At 36.7% G+C, this 25,595-nt stretch overlaps 2 protein-coding genes across 2 annotated transcripts in view; one reads left to right on the plus strand and one right to left on the minus strand.

Moving 5' to 3' along the window:
- Positions 1 to 303: 303 nt before the first annotated feature.
- On the minus strand, positions 304 to 18,372 carry LOC139145775 (uncharacterized). The gene is made up of 5 exons (XM_070717081.1): positions 18,207 to 18,372; positions 11,806 to 11,878; positions 7,193 to 7,651; positions 4,269 to 4,730; positions 304 to 3,545 (listed from the first exon to the last, which is right to left on the minus strand). The coding sequence occupies exons 2-5, from the start codon at positions 11,876 to 11,878 to the stop codon at positions 3,478 to 3,480; spliced, it is 1,062 nt and encodes a 353-aa protein (XP_070573182.1). The 5' UTR covers positions 18,207 to 18,372; the 3' UTR covers positions 304 to 3,477.
- A 5,503-nt stretch (positions 18,373 to 23,875) lies between these two features.
- LOC139145772 (uncharacterized) overlaps positions 23,876 to 25,595 on the plus strand; it is a 103,315-nt gene continuing 101,595 nt past the window's right edge. Inside the window, exon 1 of the mRNA XM_070717076.1 lies at positions 23,876 to 24,142. Coding sequence (XP_070573177.1) covers positions 24,015 to 24,142 — 128 coding nt within the window. The 5' untranslated portion in view covers positions 23,876 to 24,014. The remainder of the gene's footprint in view (positions 24,143 to 25,595) is intronic.

Below are 25,595 nucleotides of genomic sequence, written 5' to 3' on the forward strand. Positions count from 1 at the left end.
AAAAATAAAAAATGTTGCCATAATAGTCTTCCATGTAAAGTACTTGTGAGCCCCTTACTTTATAAGTGGTTAATGTCCTTTTTGCAACATGTCATATGCTGTTCTGTGTCTCAGTTTTAATATCTATTATACCACACATGCTGATTTCTTGTCTTATATATATATATATATATATATATATATATATATATATATATATATATATATATATATATATATATATATATATATATATATATATATATATATATATATATGCACACAGATACAGATAAGAATTGGACTAAAAGTTCATCAGAGACATAAGAGTTACATATGCATATAAGCATCACTTTATTATGTTCAAAAGGGGAGCACAGTGTTATTAACACAAAATTCTTCCCATGCCAATATGCTTTTCTAATAGTTTATGAGCGAAGCATAGGTACAAACATAACAAAGTAAGAGTGAACAGAACAGTAAGGTGATTAATTATTGTCACCTCTGATTTACACTTGTAAGTTGCCAGTGCACTGTACAAAAGTCAAGAATTGCTCCACCACTACTAAAACTGGTGCTTGTTGCTCAATGTTGACACTGCATAAACACAAGGGGCCATGGATAATTAAAATTCGCAAACAGTAAACGTATCTGCGGTGTTTAGGGAGGAGGGGGGTTTAGCTGTATTTCAATTACTGCGCAAAATTCACACTACAAGTTTTCATATCGCAACACATGTTGTTATGTATCGCAAAATATTGCGCTATATTGTTTGGTGTGTACAGGCTAGTATCGGCACTACACCAGCATTCTTTTGACATACATGTGAATCAGTGCATGATAAAAAAAGTAACAATCATTTTGAATACACTGTTTCATTTCATTCTATTGGTTGCGTCATTGTTGACTTGGCGCTGAACAGAGATTGATTTTTAGAGGGTCGGGGGGGTCGGTAGCGTATGTGTGATTTCAAAGCAACGTAATTACCGATTGCTATTATGCAGATACAGAATGAGGCTTGGTTGGATTTTTGCACTTCCAAACTTTGTTTAGAGGAAGGGGGAATGGGGTTGAAGCCAAATGCAATAGATTTCGTTTGCGGTGCGCATGTTTTAATTATCCACGGTGCCTAAGGTTGTCATGCTCCACAGTAACTGTACTCATTGTACAAAGCTTCCAAAGTGTGCTTATATATATATATATATATATATATATATATATATATATATATATATATATATATATATATATATATATATATATATATATATATATATATATATATATATATATATATATATATATATATATATATATATATATATATATATATATATTTACCCTTCTCTGGCTTAGCATCATTCATTTGATTGATCCTCATTACCATTAACCGATTCCTAAGTTGGTGACTTGTGTGCGAGGCCCTGTAGAATCCCATGGGATCCTTAGGCTGAAAGGTTAGGTGATGAGTTTAGCTGTCTTACTCACCATCCACGCACAACAGAATGAAAAACCCCATCTAAGAGTCAATACCGCCCACATTGAGCCGACTGATCCATTAGTTCAGTTGGTAGAGTATCTGTAATGTATATGGGGGTGTGGGTTCAAGTCCCGCATGGGTCACTTTTCATTCACCACTGTATTTTATATATATATATATATATATATATATATATATATATATATATATATATATATATATATATATATATATATATATATATATATATATATATATATATATATATATATATATATATATATATATATATATATATATATATATATATATATATATATATATATATATATATATATGTGTGTGTAAACTTTTTGGAGTATAAATATATATAATTGTTGGAATCTAATCAAAACTAAGTTCAATCTTCATTAAAAAGGTGCAGTCAATATACAAGTTACATGGACGTACTTGCAGTTGTCATACACCTTAGTATTTTATAGTGCCTGCAATATCATTAGGTAAACTGAAAGTCAAGAATGATTACCCAATTAATACTGATTTCTGTAATTAATATTTCAATGACAGGCCCTATCGTGTTGGCAGATTTTTACAAGTCTACCACTGAGTCAAATTGACAAGACTTTCTCATTTATAAACCAGTCACTCTTCACCATTTTGTGTCAATTTTCTGGTCATATCACTTGTTGGAGTATAATCAAAACTATGGTCAATCTTCATGAAAAAGTTGCAGTTATAATACAAGTATATACATGCAGTAGTCATACATTATCTACATTGTTGTTTAAGTTTCTGCAATATCATTAAGTGTATTGAAACAGTACAAAAATGCATGATGATGTAATCATTTCCTTTTTGTTTTATACAGGTATTCAATCAGATAAACATGTTGCAACATACAAATACTTCAATGTCTGGGATCATTAAAGTGACAAGTTCAAAAAATCATTAGGTTCATTGACAATCTTCTTCAAATAGAGCCACTGTGAAGCACAACAGTGGTTGCATGTAATTTTCTTCTGAATTATGTTATTTATAGTAGTACATCTGCAACACAAGATATGAATCAGACACTTAAACTAGTTCATACTATTTTTTGACAAAAGGAAAATTTGGTGAAACACTTGAAAATTTTTACTTGTAATCAGAAAAATTCTCCATGTTATATATCCCTTAGATAGCGTCAACTGTTATAAAATGCAACAACCTTGTTTGTCATTTGATGCATGTAACAATGAACATTACTGAAAACAGTCTCTTATCGCTTTCAAAGTAATTGATATTTAGTTTGTGCAAACCCCAGCATCGTAGAGGCAGCTGCTATCTTAACTAAATTGAAAACTACTTTTATACACTGTGAAACACAAGTAAACCAATTGGTATATATGATGAAACCAGTGGACCAACTCTTACATTAAGTAGTTGTTTAAGTGGCAAAGGAGCTAGAAGATTGTACTTAACCACAAATAGGATAATATATGTCGATTCAGTAACTCATGATCATTCTTCATGCATTTTCTTCATAATCAGTATTTATGGCTGTGTGACTTATACACACCCATTTTGTAAAATGATTGTAAAAAATATTAGCAACAAAAAAGATACAAAATATTCTTTTCCTGCTTTCTTAATTTTTTTCTGAAATTTCTCATAAAATATTAAGTCGAACATTTACTTCACCTAAAAGTTACATAGCCACCGAATTTTCTTTCATATCCTTTTTTGTATCAAAAAAGCTCAAGAACTTTCCTGGCTGCCCCTATGCTACTCTTTACTCCTTTTGCCACATGCAAATTGTTGGTATCAGTGTATTACTGGTAAGTACCATTAATTGCAGTACTGACGCTATCTGGAGCTATACAATTGTTGGAACAGCTGTAGAGTCTCATTTTAATGATTAGGACTTCAGCTTGTTGATTCATAATTTAATGATCTGTACAGGTAAATGCATTTTACATGTTTATGTAGGAATTGTTGTAAACATCTTAAGGATTTATCATCAACTAATATTTAGATATTCATTTCATAAAAGGTAGTGATATTATAGTAACTAGTAACAGACCCAAACTGACTTGGATGACACACCCTGTAAATAAAAAATAAAATAAACAGTGGGTTAATGACAAAAAATTATCAAGCAACAATGTGAGCATTCCTATCTTCTTTACATACCGGTATGTGTAGCATTGTGACCTATCAGGATATTTCAGGGTTTGTTTATATGTATGTATGCATGTATGTATGTATGTATGTATGTATGGCTATCTGTATGTATCTGCCTGCCTGCTTGATTTAAGCCGTTTTGGATCCACATTGTATTTGCTGAAAATTTGATTGTATATTGACAAAACCTATCAAATCAGTCACACTCTGTGACAGCTATTGTCTGTCAACTTTTCGGAATGCAAAAATTTTTCTCTCTCAATGTGCTTGTCAAATCACTTTGATATTGATACAGGTATTCCTAGACATGCCTCAATTCACCTTATAATAATCTTAATTAGCATAACATTTCCAAATGTAAATTTGAGATAATTTTTTTGCTACAGGCCACTGTCAGTAATGCGGAACTTATCAAATAGGTGGTTTTCCATCATTGCCTTGCATCTGGTGTAAAGTGTGATTAAACAGAACAAAGACACACTGTTTCAACTACCTAGCTGGATCCATCTTTTGCAAGATGTCTACTGTTCCAACTTCTCAGCTAATGGATTACTGCAAATCCATATATTATTAAAATTCTTGATGTCATCAATTGTGAAGAGACAAAATCAGTAAAATAAACGTCAAAGTTAGACCATGATCATACCTGAGCAAGGTGAATTTCCTGCATAACCATCCTCCAAATCCCCAAATTGTATACAGACTTCATTGTTCTCTGTATCACCATCAGTGTAATCTGCATTGCTTGGGGCTGTTACTTTCATGCACACATATTGGTAGATATCGCAATCTTCACTTGGAATATTGATATCAGTCTGCAGATTATACATCCATATCTTGTCTGTAGCTGCAATCCCAGCACTCAGGTTATATGCGCTACCAGTGTCCACGTCAAATTCAATGTAAGTTGCATTGACCTCATCTAAATCGTCTGAGTCTGAGATGAAGGCTGAAAACTCAAAATTTGCCGAGCCATCACTTGTCTCATTTATTGCTACCCATCCAATATTGTCAATCAGAATGTCAATAGATATTGTCTTGTCACTTCCAAGAGGATACACAAAATTTGAAGTTGGATCAGTGATTGTAAAGTTGCTAGGATACAAATCTGTTAAGAAAAGAAAAATATATGCTGTGTGAATAATTTTGTAAAGGTATGACATGATAATGCACTGTTTTGGCAGTTTAATGCTTGTCGAAGAGGCAGTGAGAAAGCATGTCAGGTGAATCAATTGATGAAAATTTCACATTTGGCATTTCTGGGGTTAACATGCTGTTGGCATCTGTGCACTGACTTCTAACTTAGGGAAGCATCAAATTAAAACTCATAAATTTTAATGGACTTTAAACATTTCAGGCATGTTATATGTCTTACACAATTTAGTAGCAATTTAGGTCTACACATCATGTTTGGGTAATGTACATGTTATTTTGCCCGACCATCCCAAGTTTTAACAAAATAATCTCGGTCATGTCTGCACATGCTCAGGACTTGAAATACTTTATGACAAAATGGTTATCAATAAGTTAAGTAATTATGTTAGATTGTACCATGAAATAAATCAATCTGGACATATATAATTCTGCATTATCCTTGTGCCCAATCTGAATAAAATATGCTGTCAAGACATATCCATGTAATGGCTCCAGATGAAAAACTTCATAACAAATAGCCCAAACTGAGAGCACCATGTTTGATCATATCATGCAATAAACTGATGTGTATGAATTCAACTATAAAAAAAGGTTGTGACAAAATCGGGTCACAGGCAGCCAGTGGATAGTCCCATTGAACAAATTGAGAGCTGTGGCCTCTCCGCTAGGCGACTGATGCCATATGTTGTGGGTTCGAACCCGATTGAAAACTACCCGTATTGACATGCATCATTTGTACATCCCTTGTAATGGTGCTAAAAGTCTGCATGAATCTGCAGAGAATTCTGTAATGGCTTTAAACATGAAAATTTTTAAGACAAAGTCACCACAGATCTAGAGGTATAGTCATATTGGATCGGATCATATCATGAGACCAAATTGTTCCTTTTTAGCTGCGCTGTCAGCGATGTGGAGCTTATCAACTAGGCTGATTTTCCGTCATCATCGTCTGTCGTCCATCAACAATTGCCTTCTCCTTTGAAACTGCAAGTCTGATTTCTTTGAAATTCCATATGCAGTTCACTTAGAGTGACCTCACTTACGTTTTCTTCAAATCGTGGTGGAATTTGCATATTTGTATTTTGGGGGCATTTTTGCCATTTTTGGTAAAAAAATCTCCTTCTCTGAAACCGCTTGTCCAATTGCTTTTGAATTTGACATGCAGTTTACTTACGGTGACTTCAGTTTAATTTGTTCAAATTGTGGTGAAATTTGCATATTTGTATTTTTAAGGCAATTTTTGTCATTTTTGGTCAAAAAAACTTTAAAAAATCTTCTGCAAAACTGCACGTCAGATAGCTTTGATATTTGGTACATATGTTCCTAGGGATGGTCTATTTCAGATTTGTTCAAATTGTGAGGAAATATGCAAATTTGTATTTTTAAGGCAATGTCATTTTGGTGAAAAAATTTGTTTCACCCAAATCACTTTTCTGACAGCTTTGAAATTTGGTATACAGGTTTATAGGGGTGAGTAAAATGTGATACCCTGAAATTATAATGAAATCTTCAATTTTGCATATTTGGGGCAATTTTTTGCCATTTTTGGTAAAAAAATGTGTTTCACTAAAACCAGTATTGGTCTGATAGCTTTGAAATTTGGTATACAGGTTCCTGCAGATAAACTAAATATTACATATTTAAATTATGATGAAATCTACAATTTTGAATTTTGAGGGCATTTTTTGTCAATTTTTGGTAAAAGAATGTGTTTCTCAAAAGGTACTGGTCTGATAGCTTTGAAATTTGGTATACAGGTTCCTACAGATTAACTAAATTTGATATATTGAAATTATGACGAAATATGCAATTTTGAATTTTGAGGGCATTTTTTGCCATTTTTGGTCAAAAAATGTGTTTCTCTAAAAGTACTGGTCTGATAACTTTGAAATTTGGTGTACAGGTTCCTACAGATAAACTGAATATTACATATTGATATTATGATCAAATCTACAACTATGTATTTTGGGGGCAATTTTTGCCATTTTTGGTAAAAAAATATGTTTTTCAAAAACTACCGATCTTAAAGCTTTGAAATTTGGTATACAGGTACTCTACAGATGAGATATTGAAATTATGATGAAATCAGCATTTTTGTATTTTTAAGGCAATTTTTTCCATTTTTGGTCAAAAATTGTATTACAAAAACTTCTCTTCTGATAGCTTTGATATTTGGTAGACAGGTTCCAAGGTGTTATTTTAATATTGTATATTAAAATTATGATGAAATCTGCAATTTTGCTTATTTTGGGCAATTTTTGCCATTTTTTGTCTGGCCACAAAAGACAACATGTGTCAAAAATAGTTATTCTGTACATAACACAGCGGAGTTACATTGGCCGCTATGTCACTTGTCTGCCCTCTTTGATGAGAAACATTTCTTTGAAAAACATAATATGGAAGTCATAAACTTACCTGCAGTACACTCTAATATCCCAGCTTTGCTGGCTCCATCACCAAATTCAAGACAGGCATAATCATTACTGCTATCAGTGTCACTGTAATCAGCATCAGTGTTCACATTTATGGCAATACAAATGTAAGTTAAATTACCACATTCATAGGTAGGAACAGTGATGGTAGCATTCGGTGAATAAGTAGCAGTTCCAAGATTATTCAGAGAACTTTCTTTCTGGTCTTCATCAGCATTACTGAACTCCATTGTGAATGTATATTCATACTGCAAATCAGTATTTGAATTCTCAAGGCTTAGTATGAAGTCATAATTTCCATCACTGGTTGTAGGTAAATCATCTGGACCATCATTGATTACTATGATGCTAAGTTCAGTAAAAGTATCTACACCAGATACATATGATGTAGCACCGTCATCTGGACTAGGTGTCGAAATTGTAAATTCATACACCTTCAGATCTATAATACAAATATTCAAAAGATAGATGTTCATTTAGATATAAGAAAAATGTCTTTGAAGGAAAAATTGGCCAATACCAAGTAAAACCTACCCTGAAATTATTACATATGAGTAAAATAAAGAGTTCTATTTGTGTTCATGTTTGTCAATAAAGAATATTTGTTTATTTGTTTGTTTATTACACAGGGTGAGAATTTAGAGAGATTGTGGTAAACACCCTGACAGTGTTTTCCTCATGGCAAAGGATGGGTATGCTTTTTCACATGTGAGAGTGTATTAAAAACTTTTTAAAGTATCATTTATTGACTTTACATATAAAAAAAATGAACAAAAAACAAACAAGCACCGTTCTTTAATGAGAAACACGAACACAAACACAACGTTTCATTGGTTCTTTATTGTATATACATAACCATACATAACAAATTACCAAATAACAAACAAACAAGGAGCCAGAGTTCATGTGCCTTAACTTTAAAGCTGTGCACCAAACATGCATTTAGTTAAATGACTAAGCAGCAGAGAAAAACGTGGGTGGTCCAAAACTTTTGAAAGTTTATATTAACTTTAAATCTTTTTGATCATTTGATTGTTCCCATTCTGATCTATGGATAAGAAATTGTGGGAGAAGGAAATTAATGATAAGAGTAATTTCTTAAATTATATTAGCTTTTCTTTTTATAGATATTTACAGGGAGTTACGAAACATGCTGCTCAGGCAGGTATTGTAGGTGAACATGGTAGATATCCTATCAGTATTGTCATAGTCAAACGCATGTTAAAATATTGGCATAGTTTAGTTATCAGTGATGACATCCTGTTACGTTCAGCATATCTTTCTGCAAGATGTCATTCAAAGTGGTTTGAGTTCATTCAATACATACTAGATACTAATAGTGAGAGTAATATTTGGTCAGCTATTTGTAACATTAAGAACTTACACAAGCATTATCAAGTTTCTTGGTACAGTGATATACACAGCTATAATAAGACTCATGGGAAGGGAAATAATACGAATTTTTTAGGTTTACTTCAGCAAATTACTTACTGGATATCAAGAACTTAAGCTGCAGAAAATTGGTCTCAAAACTTCGTATTTCTGATAACTATTTAGAGTTGGGCAGAAGGTCAAAGCCAAAAATTCTTCCTGAATCCAGTTTTTGTAAGTTTTGTAAGTCTTCCCTAGAGGATGAATTTCACTGTTTAATGAAGTGTCCAAAATATAGTAGTTTATAGAAAAGTTCTCTATTCGTCAATGAAGTTGTATAATCCAATATTTGATAGTTTAAACGAAAGAGATAAGTTTTTGTACATTTTAAAGGCGCCCTTCTCAATCCCAGGTTCTCGCATTAGCAAATGTGTCAAAAGCTCATTAACAGTTTGTCATTCTTTTGTTTTCCATTGAATATTTTATCAAGTACATAATATTTATATTAGATAAATCTGATAATTGAATGGGGGCTTTAAGTTCAGATGATAAGCTGTCTCTCATGAAATATCGGATATTATTACCTGAATACATGGGTTTAAGTCACAGGCGCTCCTTAGCTGGGTAGTCTGCTAGGTAGATCGATTTTTGGATCGATCTATTGATCCCGTAGTCGATATGCCTGCCACTGCAACCTAATTACTACTAGCCAGCTAAGGAGCGCCCGTGGTTTAAGTGTCCCGAGAGCAGGTGACAGTTTGCCCGACGCCAAGAGGGCAAATTGTCTCCTGCTGCGAGGGCACATAAACCCATGTATTCAGGCAATAATATTTTTATTACATTCCTCTTCACATTTAATGCTACATGACATTTAGTTACATGCAGGGCGTTTTTAAACAATTTTACCCTTATTGACCAGCATCGAACAAATTTTAACGTATTAAATGACGTATTAAATCAACCAATAACCTGGCCAACTCAAAGAGTAAAGATTCCAATCAACTGATAATGTATCAAGTCAACAAATGAATTATCAATCGACCGATACAGTATTAATAAATGGAAAGTAAGTGAATATAAATGAGCGTTGTATCTTTCGTTTTTTATAATCAACAGTTACACCTTCAGAGTTACAGACACTTGGAGTACACTGTTTTCGAGATATTACTCAGACATCATGAATCGAATTTCATCAATTTGGGAAATGCGAAGTAATTAATAAGTATTCCTGCAGGTTGAATTCAAGATACAACACACATGTGAGTGCTTTATCGACACAATTTCTAAGTTGGGAGGACTTGGAAAAATGTTTTCAACATGACCGATTATAAAATTTCGTTACTTACAATGTCAGTATATCAAAATGACAATAATTCTTTACAATGTAACTCTCATTCTGGGACTGAATTACAGGTAAATCTGGACTCCTTGTTCAATTGAATTCCTTATAATCAAAATTCATTAATTTTGCAAGTTACTCCTGTAAGCAAGCCAAGTCAACAGATTTTGCAGAAAACATATTGCCTTTTCTTTCTTTTTTATCCTTTCTGTCATGATTCAGGTCAAGTCACATCTTATTTGAAGTAGGATTACGAAGACATCTTACACATTATTTAGTAGTCGTACATAGTACAGTGCTGTTAGAAAAAAAAAAAACGCTTAGGAAAAGAAAAATAAAACGTTTTTTTCTCATCCTCGCGCACGTCAATTTAGACCCGCCTGTAAACCTTTCCGCGACGACAGTGCATAACACAGTGCTGTATAAATCAGAACTGCAATCAAAATAACTGACACTAACATTCCATTCAGAACTGTACACATATGTCACTGATATATCAAGCTGACAAATCTGTGCATTGCTGCACTAAAAGTCAAACCTCAGAACTGTTGCTATGCAAAAATACGAAAGCAACACTGCTGTGCATTTTTCTCTGCGTGCATTCCTATGTCGTTGTCATGTTTTTTTTGCGCGTTCTTGTTAGTTGACGAATAAAAAAAATGAGAAGAAAACCGCATCACCGCATCATTTTTGCAAAATGTCTAGGATGAGAAACAAACTTTATATTTTTCTTGGCCTTACCAGAGTTCACTCGTACATTTATATTAGGTTCCTGCATATTAATCACTGATATGCTTACCTTTTTCAACTATATCCGATGGAGATTTCCAATAACATGAAAAATCGTCAATTGTACGAATACACAGATCTTTTTGCAAGACACACAAACAGACAGACACACAGACAGACAGACGGACAGACAGACAGACAGACAGACACACAGACAGACAGACATCGCTGCGACATATGCTCACGTGTGTCAACACGTGAGCAAAAAACCAATTATATAATCATAAAGACACCCAAGAAACACCACATTTGAAAGAAATCTGTCAATTCGGAATGATACCTGAATCTACATTAAAACTGTGTTTGTTTCATTCAATTTCATTCATTCAATTGATAGATCAGTTGTTCTATCGATCGATCAGCCCATCAATTTATCTATCGATCGATCGACTGACCATCTATCAAACATCGATAGATAGATCGATCGATCTATCGATTGAGTGATCGATTTATATATCGATACATTGCTCGACCTATCTATCTATCTATCTATCTGTCTATCTAATATCTATCTATCTATCTATAAATCGATCAATCTATCGCTCCGATGCGGTATTGGTCGACTTTTCTACTTTATCAGTTGATTCAATCCGTTATTGGTTCATTGATACCTTATCGGTTAGGAAGAATTACTACGTTATCAGTAAATTTTTACTACATTATCGGTTCGAAAAATTTACTACGTTATCGGTTCGTTACTACGTTATCGGTTGATTTACTATGTTATCGGTAAATTTTTACTACGTTATCGGGTTTGATACGTTATCGGTTAGTTACTACGTTATCGGTTGTAACAAGCCCTGCGTACCGTGATACTCTGTGTTCCGGCGTTACACGGCCTGTGGCGTATGGTGGGAGACCGTATAACGGCGATAACACACAGCACGGTATGCAGGGCTAGGGTTGTTGGAAGATGTATACGTAAAAAAGACTATGAAAATCATCAAAATGGTCAATTTTTACCAAAATTTGTAAAACCTTCAACCCCACAATGTTAAAACTACTCATTGGGGTATAAAATGGACAGTATCAGACTTCAAAATTATTCAGTAGGACTGATTTGTGAACAGGGTTTCGACAAAATTATAATCACTTACCGCTGTCACCTGCAAAGATGGTGCAGACGAAAACCAGAAGAAAAAGAAAAGAAATCGTCAGGGATTTTTCCATCTGTAAACGGAAAGATGTTTCCTGTGTCAGTAATATTGCAACACTGAATTTCAATTTACAAGCACCCAGATTCTTACGCCCGAAGCTGCAACTGAATGCAGTAATTCATAGCTGCTATGTTGAATTTTATGTGATTATCATGGGACGGTGTCTTACGATCAAAATCACACTAACACCCATTGTACTTACCCCCCCCCCCCCCCCCAGCATTTCCAAAACATATCGGCTATTCCCTCAGCACCAAAACGGGCAAAGGTTTTTCGTTTTCGTAAAATCCTTTGTAATGCGTTAGATTGACTCGGCAGGAAATTTACTCATTAGATTACAATTCAAATGGAAAATGAAAGGTCTATCACCTCTGTAATCCTTTTACAGGTTAAAGGAAAAAATTGATCCCGGGGATAAGTCCCCGGCCTTCAGTATTTAGGGAAAAAATCATGTCAAAGATACCGGTACCTGTCGTCTACCTATGTTACGCACAATTGTCACACCCATTGAGGGTCCATGATGAAATCTACAGGGTAGGTAGAATCTATACCTCCAGGTACAGAACGAACCGTACGATGCTGTGTTGCCGGCTTTATACGGCCTACCAACATTAAATCCTGTGGTGGGAGGCCGTATAACGCTGGGAACACAAAGCATCGTACACAAGGCTAGTATTAGGAGAGTTGGTTCTTAGCGGGTTGAAATTCGCATCTTCTTTTGTTTTTCTTTCTCCCACTGGGATGCATGTGGGTGGGCGAGAATTTTGTGAAGTGATTGTCTCAGTTCACAAACAGCTGAGATGCGCATGATACTGAGCTGGTGCAACGACAGGGGACTGTGAACACTTGTATTTATTGATTTTTCCCCCGATTTTTCCCATTCAATGGCTATAGGGTCTCACCAACTTCCCGGAGGAAGACAAGACATGCCAATGAAGAAGAGCATCGTCCACTCGCACGGGTCGTTAGTTCGAGTCAATTGCTCTCAGTCTCGGTTAATACGTTAAAGGACAGTTTCATCAAATTGGGTATAAACTGAACTCAATTTTCCAAGGAGAACAAAGGGTAAAAAACACACATAAAACATTAAATGTTAATTGCTCCCCAGCCGCATGATCCTCTGCGAGACTGGCTGCAGTCCAATTCAAAATTGCGGGAATAAACCAGCAGACCGTCACGTTAGTGATCGATTGGCTGTTGCGTAGGGAAAGCCACACGCTGAAGGCCAGTTCAGTTTTCTGTACAATCATATCAAACGCAGCAGAACTGTCTCTCGTACAACACCATGAAATTTGTAAAATTTATAACAAAACCGGTCATAAACTATTGTATGCCAGCCACTTCTAACGACAGATGATCACATTATATGGATGTTTGGTGTTTCTTTCTTTAATACATTTTTCTTCAATACCGTTTTCCTTTTGTGTCATCGGCGCGCAAGTCGTGGGATATGATCTCCCTTAACAAGTCTTTATCTAAAATAAGGGACCGTTCAGTTTTTACGGCCTGGGGGGGGGGCGGCAAAATCTTGTCGCCGGTGTTCAAAAAAATATAGACCCCCCTGCATTTTTCGTGAAAAAAAGATGACCCCCCCCCTTTGTCAGACGAAAAAATTTGATGACCCCCCCCCCCCCAACGGAAAAATAACCAAAACCCATATGTCAAATTTACCAGCACAGTTTGCATTTGAACTCCGGTACGCGGCGCACTTTATTCGTGTAGTAAAGATGCCAGTGCACAAACTTCTCAGCCACATCCATGCAAACGTCTGTTAATTAGGATGACTGTAAGGCAATTTTTAGCTTCATTTCCATAGACAACTTATGTCCATGGACATTGTATAAAGTAAACTTTATTGGAGTGGTTCGTCATAGGCAGCCCTCCTGTTAAGAGGGTCAAGGGCCATTACGTAATGTCTACTTTATTCTAGTGGGCAACCAAGGGTGGCCCGCTGGTAAAAAGAGGGTCGATCATGGCCAAAGCATGAAGTAAACTTTACTGAACAGGGCCGCTGAAGGCGTCCAGCTGTAAAGATGGTCATGGGGTATTACAATAAAGTCAATTTATTGTAGTGGGCCGCCACAGGCGGCCCGCCGGTAAAGAGGGTCGATCATGGCCATTGCATGAAGTAAACCTAATTGGAGTGGGCCGCCAAAGGCGTCTGCCCGTTAAGAGGGTCATGGGTAATACATAAAGTATATTTATTGTAGTGGGCCGCCAGTAAAGAGGGTCGATCATGGCCATGGCATAAAGTGAACTTGATTGAAGGTATTATGTTTTCGAAAATGTGGTGACCCCCCTTTCCAACCAGTGAAAAAGTGATGACCCCCCCCCCCTTCGCGGATTCAAAAATTATGATGACCCCCCCCTGGATTTTGCCGCCCCCCCCCCCGGCCGTAAAAACTGAACGGCTCCTAAGTTCATTGGATCTTGGGGGCATGAACCAAGAGCTGTTAAAGCTAAATACCTGAGGGCGGAGAATCACTTACCAGTCAAAAATCCCAGAAAAAAAATTACTAAAAATATAATTGTTAACTGTCGCTGAGCCGGCTTGTGCGTAGCCAGGCCACAATGCTACGGAGCTCGTGCGAGGGCTGCAGCTGTGAGAGAATGTGACGTGAGTTTATTGTGTGGTGGAAGTGACGTAACCATGTTGGTGCTATGCCTGGCATGTGTTGCATGTGTGCTTTATCATACCCGTACCTGTCGATGGTAGTGTGAGCGCTTGAGCATGAGGTGGGTGTCATCCTGATCGACTAGGTTTTGCATATCGTGTGATAGACAGGACAGGATGATAAGCTTATGACTCTGTGAAATGGCCTGGACGAACAAGTGGACCTTGCCTTAATCCATCTGCTCCTTCCCCGCGTTAACCATGGTTACAGCACCCGGGTTACAGCAGACTCATACTCATCAATTATGTGTGATATTGGGTTTGTTTTGTGAGAGGATGGACGGTCATAGAGCCCCGATTGTGTAATGAATTGGGAAAGACATGATCAGTCTTTGATTTTGCACTACCTATTTTTAGAAACTTTTATTATAGCAAAGTTTACTTGTTTCATTGTGATTTTCTTGTCGAAAAAGAAAAGCCAATATTAACATTTCTGGATATCGTATCGCGAGTGAGAATGTCGCACGCATCATTTAATATCAGATAATCGCACCGTAAACATTGAAACAAGTCGCTGTGTGTACATAAAACAAAGTATCTGCACGTACTGCGTGCCATTGATATGACAACATCGCATGGTGACTGCATCATTTCCAGTCTCCAGATAGTATTTACAGCCATCCAGCACAAAGTCATGTTTTTCAATACTTATGTGCTCACGGTTTCATGGATACGAAGAATAAGTGAAGAGAACGCACACTGTTAATATTTGTGAATTCCGCCGTATCAACAAATACGGAGCGATTTTTACTGGTTTTTCCGGATTTTGGTTTATATGCCGATGCAGTAATGTCAGCTAAATTCGTGGCTCACAGACACACGCGAATGTGTGTCACTGACCTTGTAACATTTCCGGGATGACATTATACAAATGGGAATGGAGTTTACTACTATTTGATTTCTTTGGATATAGGCATTGGTGGACAAACTTTGAGCATACAGCTAACGAGAAAGAGAGAGTTAATTTATGTCATTGCGAATAAACTGCAGTACGTAAAGAGGCCAACGTGCAACTGAAACATACATCAGTATTTGTGCTGTTGTTGTTAGGGGTTGCTAAAATATAAAGAGCGCATTACACAAGAAGAATGCCGATGACGAACCACGTACGTTTCCTCCATCCGTAGAGGAACTGAACGCACGCTCGGTATTTTGAAATATATAAGTAATATTGGCCTCGGAATAGCAAACTTCTCCAAGAATACCATTAGTTTTTTATCGATTTCGAGCGATTGGCACTTTGTTAAAAGCCCAAATATTGATCATTGCATATTTGATACAAGAGTTTTTTACAGGTTTTCCTTGTCATTGATGCGATACCAAAAGGTGGCGTCGTTCTACAAGCATACGTTTGCAAATTTGTAGTTTACGCAGCTTTCTTCGTTTAGGTACGGATTGATGAAAATCTGTATTAAACCGGCTGACAATGGATTCTAGTTGCGCATTTTTGGTTGGAATGTAAGAGAAATCACCCTGAGAAAGTCGAGTTGAAGAATACATTTTGTCAAATCTCTAAGGTTTTTTTGCTTTGGAACCCGAGCTAATGCTGTACTGCTCCGATCACATGACTGTAGCCCTTGAGATGTATCGACAATTAGATTTTAGTGAACCTGTCAAGGTAATTAATACAGAAGAGAATGGGGTTTTGGGATGTATGTGGCTTTAAAGAATATGATTGTGGCTATCGTGCTGCATGGCAAATTTTCCACAACAGTGGCCTGGAGGACTACATATCAGTACATGTCGCCGATCATTTTCCAGGCTGGAACTTGTATAAATGGGAATAGCAGATATATAAGCTATTGCAGTACAAGTACAAATGATATATTTCATAGATCATGGTGGATACAAACTTTTTCAGTTGTATGAGGCAGGTGGTGCTCAAAAGCAATCATAAAAATAATAATATTATGGCAAGTGTCATTCGAATATCTTGCAAGTACCTACATGCAGACAACAAGGAAGAGCCGGTTGCTTTTGACATTTGAAATATTAGCCCCAATGTTACTAACGCTAATTTAAGGGTCTTGGTCAGGGTGAGTTGAATGACTAAACGCTATACCGCTAAACATTAATACCTTCATTACTGTTACTTGAGAACTGCATAATCAAGGTACACAACTATACATCACTTTTTATTTGAATATCAAATCGTTCTTTTGCACTTCGCCTGTAATGCATCAATCAGCTGCATTTTAATGCCAGCTGTTGCAGAGATTAGTGACTCGTACTTCTCGAAGTTAATTCTCAAATATAGCTCTCACTGGACTTATTCTGGTGTTTTTTTTATTAAAGGGATAAAGTCGGCCATTTTCATGAATTTTATTTGATACGAGATACTACTGTTTGACATGTTGAAATATAGTGAATGTATGGGTGACCATGCATATATTCGACCCCGGTTTTAGACACGATACATAAAACCATCGCGAAAATGAACTAATGACCATGACCATTAATTCATTTTCGCCATGGTTTCATTTAATTTGTCTAGAACCAGGGTCGAATATATGTATGGTCACCCATTCATTCAGTATCTTTCAACACATCAAACAACAAAGTAGTATCTCATATCAAACAAAATTCATGAAAAATGGCCCACCTTGTCTCTTTAAAGAGACTAAATCGCTTTTTGAGCTCTTTTCATGAAGTTTGATCGATATGAAAAGTAGTTTGTGTTGTTTAACGTCTTGAAAGAAGCTGAAATATTGGTCAACTGATCGCAGCATCAACTTTGCTCGCAGCCAGAGATTAGATTAACCGTTCGAATCATTTCACGGTCTGTAAGAAAAGCAAGTTCCGTACACAGTTCTTTCCACGCATGGCTGAACATACACTGTTTCATAAAGCTTGGACCTCATGCATGCTTTTGTAATGAAATCTTAGCGGTGTATTTCGTATAGATATTACATTGCAAAAACATTCATATGTTATATTACAGGAAGTAGAACATACTTTCTGACTGGAGGTTACAAACGGAAAAGCAAAGGGGTTATTTATGGCACTTTTGCATCGGGCCGGTTGCCGTAAGTCACTGATTAAAGACTTTACTTATATACATGTACTTGGAAATTTGCCAGGAAATCTGTTCAAATTTGAAAGAAGTTAAAGTAAATTTTAGTAATGGGCAGTTTTTCGTTTTACCAGCTGTCCAGTACTATACAGTATTATTGACTTAACTTGGAGTCACTACGATTTTAAACTTTAGCTCATTTGTATGACGTGACAGTCTGTGACACTTTTTCTCGCATCCCTAAGACTAGATATCATGTAATCGCCAATGAAATCCATGTTTGGTCGATATTACGCATTCCCCTAGTTATCTTTGCTAGGGAATTCCAACCTTTCTTAGTCCCCTTGAGGACAAGGAATCCGCGTATTAGACATATCTTTCTATTTCAAAAGTAGCTCATGAGACAAGCCGTATTGATCATTTCGGAAAGGAAAATCAACCATCAACACAATCAATGAGACAAATTCTATCAACAGTCAGTTAAGCAATTGTACTGTACTTTACGAAAATAGTATACAAGTCGAGGACAAGAAGTGAACGTTTCCTAAACTGAAATCCTTAGTTTTGTTATCTGCATTTTCCTTGTACAACCGTTAAATAAACTACACCACGTTGTCAAAGTAGATTATCTCATATACTGTGATCATTAGTTACCTGTCAATGTTGCTGTGTCCGTGTCCTTTCAGCTGACTTCGAGTCTGTTTTGCAACTTTCCCTGCACTTCTCGAACAAAACTGCCATCCGGACCACGAAAGCACGGCTATTTAAGCTTTTCCAACAAACTGTTTCTCTCATCATGGGTTGCCTTGACGATGTACGCTGTTCGAGGATGTCACAAAGTTGTACGCCCAGCTACAATATCGAAATATTTCTTACCGATTTGGTCGTCCTTGGTTACAACTCGTGATATTCTTGTTTGGCAAATAGGCTGCGCAATAATGTTTTAAGCCTACATATTTTGTTAGGGTGTGAGCTGGATTGCTTAAGCAAATCTTCTCGATCGTGCCCCCTCATGTAGATGGGGAATTCATTCTTTTTTGTCAGGGGAAATTGGATAAGTTCAAAAGTGCGATTTAATATGTAAGTATAATATACGTAATTAAAACGAAAGCTTAGCAAAGGTTACATCGGAACCGCAAACTTTAATCTTGAGAGAAAGAAGGGTTAAAACATACGAATTCTGATAGCTGCCCATATATACAGATGTATTTTGAGAGCGCTGTGTGTCTATTATCTACATTATTTACACGACGTTGGCCTCCCAAAGAGACAAACGAAGAAGGTGTTCATGAAAAAATGTGTTCTCAAGCGATTCTGTGGGAGGAGAGCACAGTTTATTCTCTCAGTGGGCGGGGAAGAGGAATCTATTTTATGTCATCGGGGAAGAGGGCAACTCTTTTGCGTCAGTGAACTGGGAACATGTTGCATTCATTTTACAGTAGGTGACTTTGAAAAACGAATAACGGACAAACTAGTCATTGGACGATGGTAAATCTGCATAGCAGGCAAGTTCATCATCGGTCGCACTATTTTAGGATGATTCTGTCATTTCACAATGGCTGTCTCTGCTAACGCCATCGTCCTTCACCAGGCTCTCAACATGCGACACCGTACTTGGTAAACTGGGGGCGGGGACTTGCACTAATCGACGGAACGGAATGGCCACTAAAAACTGATATTTGTTTCTCCATTATTTTCTCTCCCTTCAATAGAGATGCATAAGTGACAGAATAATGTATCTTCAAGTGGGTTTCCTTTTTTTCCAATACTTCTGATGACTTAATTAAATTAATTTTAAAAAATATTAAAATAAAATTAAAACCAATCTTTTTAATCTAAAGTGTTAGCTACTCAGACTCTGGAGGAAACTGGCTATTGACAAGGTCAGTTATCTTCCGTATTCGCATGGTTGTTATTAACCAGGTACATATAAAGGGACAAAGTCTCCAGACGCTTCTCTGGTTATCGTTGATTATTAACTTGACAAGTTTGATATTATATATGAGTTGTGTTGTTCTGCTTCATGAAATATGCTGCATGCTGAATCATGGTTTGTTACAGTGTTGCTCGATACGATTATGGTATTGACCAAAAATTACGTCATTGAAGTTTCCTTAGGTAATATATCTTGAAAACAAGTGCCAGCATAACTTTAGCAGTTCAACACAAGAAATTATCAAAATGACGTATGTTCAAAAATCTGCTACTTCTTCCCTTTAAGACTTACAGTTAATAGTTATTCTCTCAACAATTACTGCACCTATTTTGGAGAAGCTTTACAGTATTGTCACACGGGAAGGTTTTGAGCGGGGGAATATAATGGGGGAATTTCACTCACTTGCTAGAGCTAAGACTAAGCTGAGAGGTATCTACACAGAATCGTGCTGACGTCCGAATAGATGGACACGAACACTGGGAATTTACGGTGCAAATTCAAATGTGTAAAATTTAATAAAATAAGCTAACTCGAGCAATTACGTAAACCACTGCCTAAACTGGTCTAGTTAGCAAAATAGTGCGGGGTAGCGGGAAGCAAGATGTCTAAACCGTGGAGGAGAGGAGCGCCGAGCAGTTTTCTCGTCCTGCGTGGTCTTCAGGTCGTCAAGGGTTCTCCTCCAACGTCGATCCTCCCAACTCTCTTTTTCTATTCCTTTTATTCTTATTCTAATCTATCGTTTACACCCGCACGTTTTCGCCAGCCATGTTACGGAGCGTTCAGTTATTACGGCCGAGGGGGGGTGGGTGGGGGGTGGGCCGGCAAAATCCAGGGGGGGTCACCTTAAATTTGAAAACTGCAAAGGGGGGTCATGTATCTTTCAAACAGCTCAGAGGGGGGTCACTTAATTTTCATAAGTATCCGTCCCGTTGAAATGCAGTTTCAGTGTTCAGAAATATTCTGGCAGATAAAAATGATTCGTTGCAAGATTTCGTTCTCTGATGTCATTTAACTGTAAATCTGAACAAAAGTATAATTATCGGTCACATGAACATCTTGACTTGGCAACTCTGAGGCATATCTTATTGTAAATCAAGCTCACCGAGGGCAATGAACAATTCCTATTACTTACATATTAGAGATATAGCAAGTTATGTCAGGGAAATTATTTAACAGTTACCTGTAGACTACTAGTACCATGAAAAGAGAAACTATACTTTTAGGTGAAATTCCAATATCATAATTGTTGTCAACATCTGAACTTTCGAAAACCCTATTTGAATCAAGTACATTTGTATAAATTATTGAACACCTATAAAAGCACAAATTAATTTAGCATTGTAAAAAAATTATTCATAATTTTCTCATAGAATCCAATGTATAGTGAATCAATATTTCGGTGAAATTCCAAAAATCCAATTTCTTGCACACATATCAACCTTTCGCGATCCTAGTCTAACTAAGTACTTTCAAATGAATTATCAAACGTCCATAAATACACAGATTTAGATAGTTTTGTATTGGAAAAAAATTATTCATAGTTTTCTCAAAGACTATCATGAGCAGTAAATCTACATTTCAGTGAAATTCCAAAATCAAATTTCTGGCGAACACATGCATTTGTTACCATTCTGATCTAATCCAGTACATTAATATTAATAATCGAGAGTACATAAATACACATGTTTACCTATTTTTGTCTTGGAAAAAAATTATTCGTAGTTTCCACATACACTCCAATGTACCTGGTATAGTGGATAAACATTTTCAGTGAAATTCCAAAATCAGATTTCTTGTACACATAATATGCACCTTTAACCATCATATTCTAATCAAGTACAATTATGTTAATTATTCAACGTCTGTATATGCACGTTCTTCATTGGAAAAAATTATTCACAATTTTATCATAGACTCCCATGCATAGTGTATGAACATTTTTGGTGAAATTCTAAAGTCAATTTTTTTTTGTACTCACCAGTTGTAACAACCCTATTCGAATTAAATACATTTATTTCATTTATCAAATATCTATAAATGCATAGGTACAGTTTTGTATTGAAAAGGTATAACATAATAGTTTTCTCATAGACTACCATGTATAGTGAATCAACATTATCAACAGCTGATTATCAATTAAATCCAAATATCAAAATGTTGTACACACATGGTTGCACAAAAATATTGCAATCCACCTGTAATTTCTGTCAAATCCCTTTGAGAGGTAATTTCAAAAATATAGCAAGTAAGAATGGGAAATTTGAACATTAACACCTTGTGAGTTTGTAAGGAGGGTCATTTGAAAAAATCTGAGAATCTTTTTTTATTTTATCGCCCCCAACAGATGTTTGTGTGTGCAGCTTTACTCAAGCAATGTGTGTGTGTGTGTGTGTGGGGGGGGGGGGGTGTCATGAAATTTTTGTCATCTTAAAAGGGGGTCATCAATTTTTTGGTGCAATGGGTAGGGGGGTTCACTTATTTTGACTGATGCGCAGGAAGAATTTGCCGGCCCAGCCCCGGCCATAATAACTGAACGCTCCCTTATGAATACTGTGGCGTCAGCATCGTTTACCACCAGTGTAGGGGATCTTATGTATGTGAAAGTTTATTTGGCTTGAATTTTGAAATACCCACAGCCCTTATCCAACGTTAGATCGATATCACAACAGTAGTTTGTCCTTTGCTGGCTATCTAATCAAGCAAGCTATGGCTATTAATCACATGGATGTAAACAAATCAAGTTTATTTTGAAAAAAAAATGCTGAAATTCAAAAAAAACAAATCAAAACAAATCAAGTTTATTTTGAAAAAAAATGCTGAAATTCCTTTGAAGGTTTGCTGGGGTTTTGTTACATTACATTGTTGTATTGTATATTTCTGATATTGTTTGTCTTCTGGGTCAAATAATGGGAAATAAAGGCTTCTACACAAATCCCTGGTTTGATGCTTTAAAATTTGGTTAAAAGGGCTTTCAAACAGACGTCTGTGATGCCACAGACTCCTTGGTAGATATAGACCTGTTCAGAAATTTCCCCATTTGTCTATGATAGTGCAATGCTTATTCGACTGGGTGGTAGTTTGGCACATAGCATTGTCATGTAGGTGTAGCAGCATTGTTAGTGGTGGCAGCCCAAAAGAAACCCTAAATGGCTGAATACTAAAGCTTACGTTTACTTCAATATACTCATACTTTAATAAGAATCTGCATGATTTTTGGGGAGCCAGTGCACATTGCTGAATGCTTGATTTTATATGTTACCTTAGTCTTCTATAGTGCAACCATAGACAGTAGAGGGACCAAATATTGTCTAAATAGTAATTCCATGCAATACATTATTAAAAGAGGACCTTTACTTTGGTATGGTAGATTGTATCACTATTTTCGATGTACCAGGCTGCATTGTGTTGTAAAATAAAGTCATCCATGGTTGGTAGTCAAGAATTTTGCACGTTTTACATTTTTTACATTTATTCAAGCACGAAATACATTCTTTACATTTAATACATTTTTTACATTTATTACACGAAAGGTCTGCACGAAATACATTCTTTACACATTTAATACATTTTTTCAATGAATGTCCGTATGAAATACACCGAATGTTGTATTTCGTATTTGTATTTGTATTGTATTTCATGCAAGCCAAGCGAGACCTGACCCCATCCAGAATGTATCGTTTAAATACTAGAAGTGTTAGCGCTGGTGACCTTTACCCACCAAGGTTCAGGACTACCATGGGTCAAAGGTCGTTTGCTTTTCGAGCTACGAAAATTTGGAATTCTATTCCTGTGTCTATTCGTAATTGTGAAAGTTTGTTGTCATTTAAATCTGCTTTGCACAGTTATCTCTTCATGAAATTTTGTAACAAAGGTTCTGATCTGGATTAGATTATTTAAATTGATATTTATTGTTTATATGAACTGTACTTTTCTCACATCTGCGCCCATTACAACAGTTGCCAAACATTGCGTACTTTGATGAATATTGTTTCCAAATATGTTCAAATGTACTTGACATATTTCAAGCGAAAGCCTTTAGAAGCCATGATTAAAATTTGTAGGTTCACTCACTCTGGCAAGCCATATGTAATCAAATGTAAGCAAAGCGTCGGTGACGTTATTTTTGTACATTTTTGTACATTTTTATATTCTTTATTTTTTAACGTTTGCAATTATTGTTTGTTTAGTGTGCATGCTTGTTCGATTATTCAGAATAATATTTGTATATTTTCTGCTATTCAATCCTAAAGGCCCTCTCTACATCGGGTCAAACAGAGCTTATCCAGAATTTGGCTTTATTTGAATCTGACTCTGAAGCTGATGCTGAGTGGCGTCATCTTCATCTGATTTGAGGCAGGGGTTGAGCGAACTGAATCTGAGGATGAGGATGACGCGAACTTTCTCAGTGTTTATGAAGCCAACGCAGGTTTTGACCTCGGTGTGAGACCTGACTCAGACTGGGTTTACATTCAGTTCACCTAAAGCTTGCCCTTCACATTTGATCCAGCTTTTACATTAAAATTGAAATGGACGCCGAACGGCAACGACTTGCAGAAGACAGAGAACGGACGCACAACTGGAAACGATGGGGCCCGTTCTTGTCAGAGCGGCAGTGGGGAACAGTGAGAGAAGATTACAGTGCAGACGGCAGCTGGTAGGTACATAGGGTTAGGATGGAACTGAGGAAACTTGAAATTTTCTGTAAGCTGAACCGAACTCACATTTCAGCTACCGATCTTTTCCTGTCAGGCTCTCCGCAAACATACGCAGATTTAGCTACCTTTGGTTTTTCATAATATTACAACTTCTCTGTACGGTACTACCTTTGACCCGGACTTGTCTTTTTGTTTGCCTCTATGCGAAAGTTGCGTCAGTGGTATTAGGGTGTTTTCCAACAAACTTGACTATAACCTTGTGCTTGACCGGCTGCTTTATCCACCTTCAAGTTTGTAACGTCTGCACGCAACTTTCGATCGTAGTATTACAATGCATTTCACAGGTACTAGGTGGATATCGTGTTGACAAACTAGAGCCAGCGTTGCCCATCCCTCAAGAACCCGGGGGAGGTACTCATAGTTATCGTGATATATGATTTGAAACCTCAATACTTCCAAAGACATTTCAGTGTCGTGTTTCTGTTGAATGTTTTGGAATTGCCCAATCTTTTATCGACATGCACGGCACTTTAATCGTGAACGTCGTATACCAAGATAAAAAATAAGAAACGGGAGTGCTCCCCCGTGACGAAATAGCGTTACGCAGCGTTTTTCCTGCAGACGACCAAAATGGAATGCAGTCTGCACGATAACCTGGCTTTTGAGGTGTGGCCGGTACCAGCGATTTGATTGGGTATTGTAGGGTGATTGGCGTGTGCGACATCATGTCACAAACCATTTTTTGCTCACGTGTTGACACACGTGAGCATATGTCGCAGCGATGTCTGTCTGTCTGTCTGTCTGTCTGTCTGTCTGTGGGTCTGTCTGTCTGTGGGCTCAATATCTCAAAAACGGCTCATCAGATCAGAATCAAATCTGGTACATAGATTCAGTTTGCAAATGGCAAGAACTGATTAGTTTTTGGTGGGTGTGGCTTGCTTACTTTTTGCTCATTTACATAACACTATGGGGCAAATGGCCTTCTAATTGTTCAGTGCATCGCCGCCATTAAAGGTATACAGTCACCTGTCGCCCATATATGGTCAAGGGGGCGTTCCTTTGTATGCCCATGCCCATGTGAGGGCGCTGTTTTTAAAAAGCGGCCACCCGCTTAAAATCTATAATTGATTAGATTTTCTCTTTCCTTGGTAAGTGTGGCAAAATTGGAACAGGTGACAGTATACCTTTAAGCTCTGCTATTGCTATTGTCAATAGCAACAGATTTTTCAAGATGGCGGCGCCCAGAAAGAGAAGCTGCGATATTGAGTGCGATATTGTAAACATTGGCTGTATAATCAGTCTGCAGGTGTGTTTCAATAATCCGACATACCTTGGGAAGTATATCTAGCAAAAACAAATACAACAGTATCATTTTCTATATTTTGCCTCCTATATTTACAGCTGTTTTTAGATATATAAGTACTATAGCGCTGGGCTTGTTGACGTCGCCAA

This window comes from Ptychodera flava, chromosome 12 (genome assembly GCF_041260155.1).
Source record: "Ptychodera flava strain L36383 chromosome 12, AS_Pfla_20210202, whole genome shotgun sequence".
Taxonomy (NCBI): domain Eukaryota; kingdom Metazoa; phylum Hemichordata; class Enteropneusta; family Ptychoderidae; genus Ptychodera; species Ptychodera flava.

Excerpts from the sequence above, each read along its gene's own strand:
- LOC139145775 (XM_070717081.1), bottom strand. The coding sequence starts at position 11,878 with ATGGAAAAATCCCTGACGATTTCTTTTCTTTTTCTTCTGGTTTTCGTC. Across the intron at positions 7,652-11,805 it reads CATCTTTGCAGGTGACAGCG|ATCTGAAGGTGTATGAATTT; the intron begins GTAAGTGATTAT and ends TTTGTATTATAG. Across the intron at positions 4,731-7,192 it reads GATATTAGAGTGTACTGCAG|ATTTGTATCCTAGCAACTTT; the intron begins GTAAGTTTATGA and ends TTTTCTTAACAG.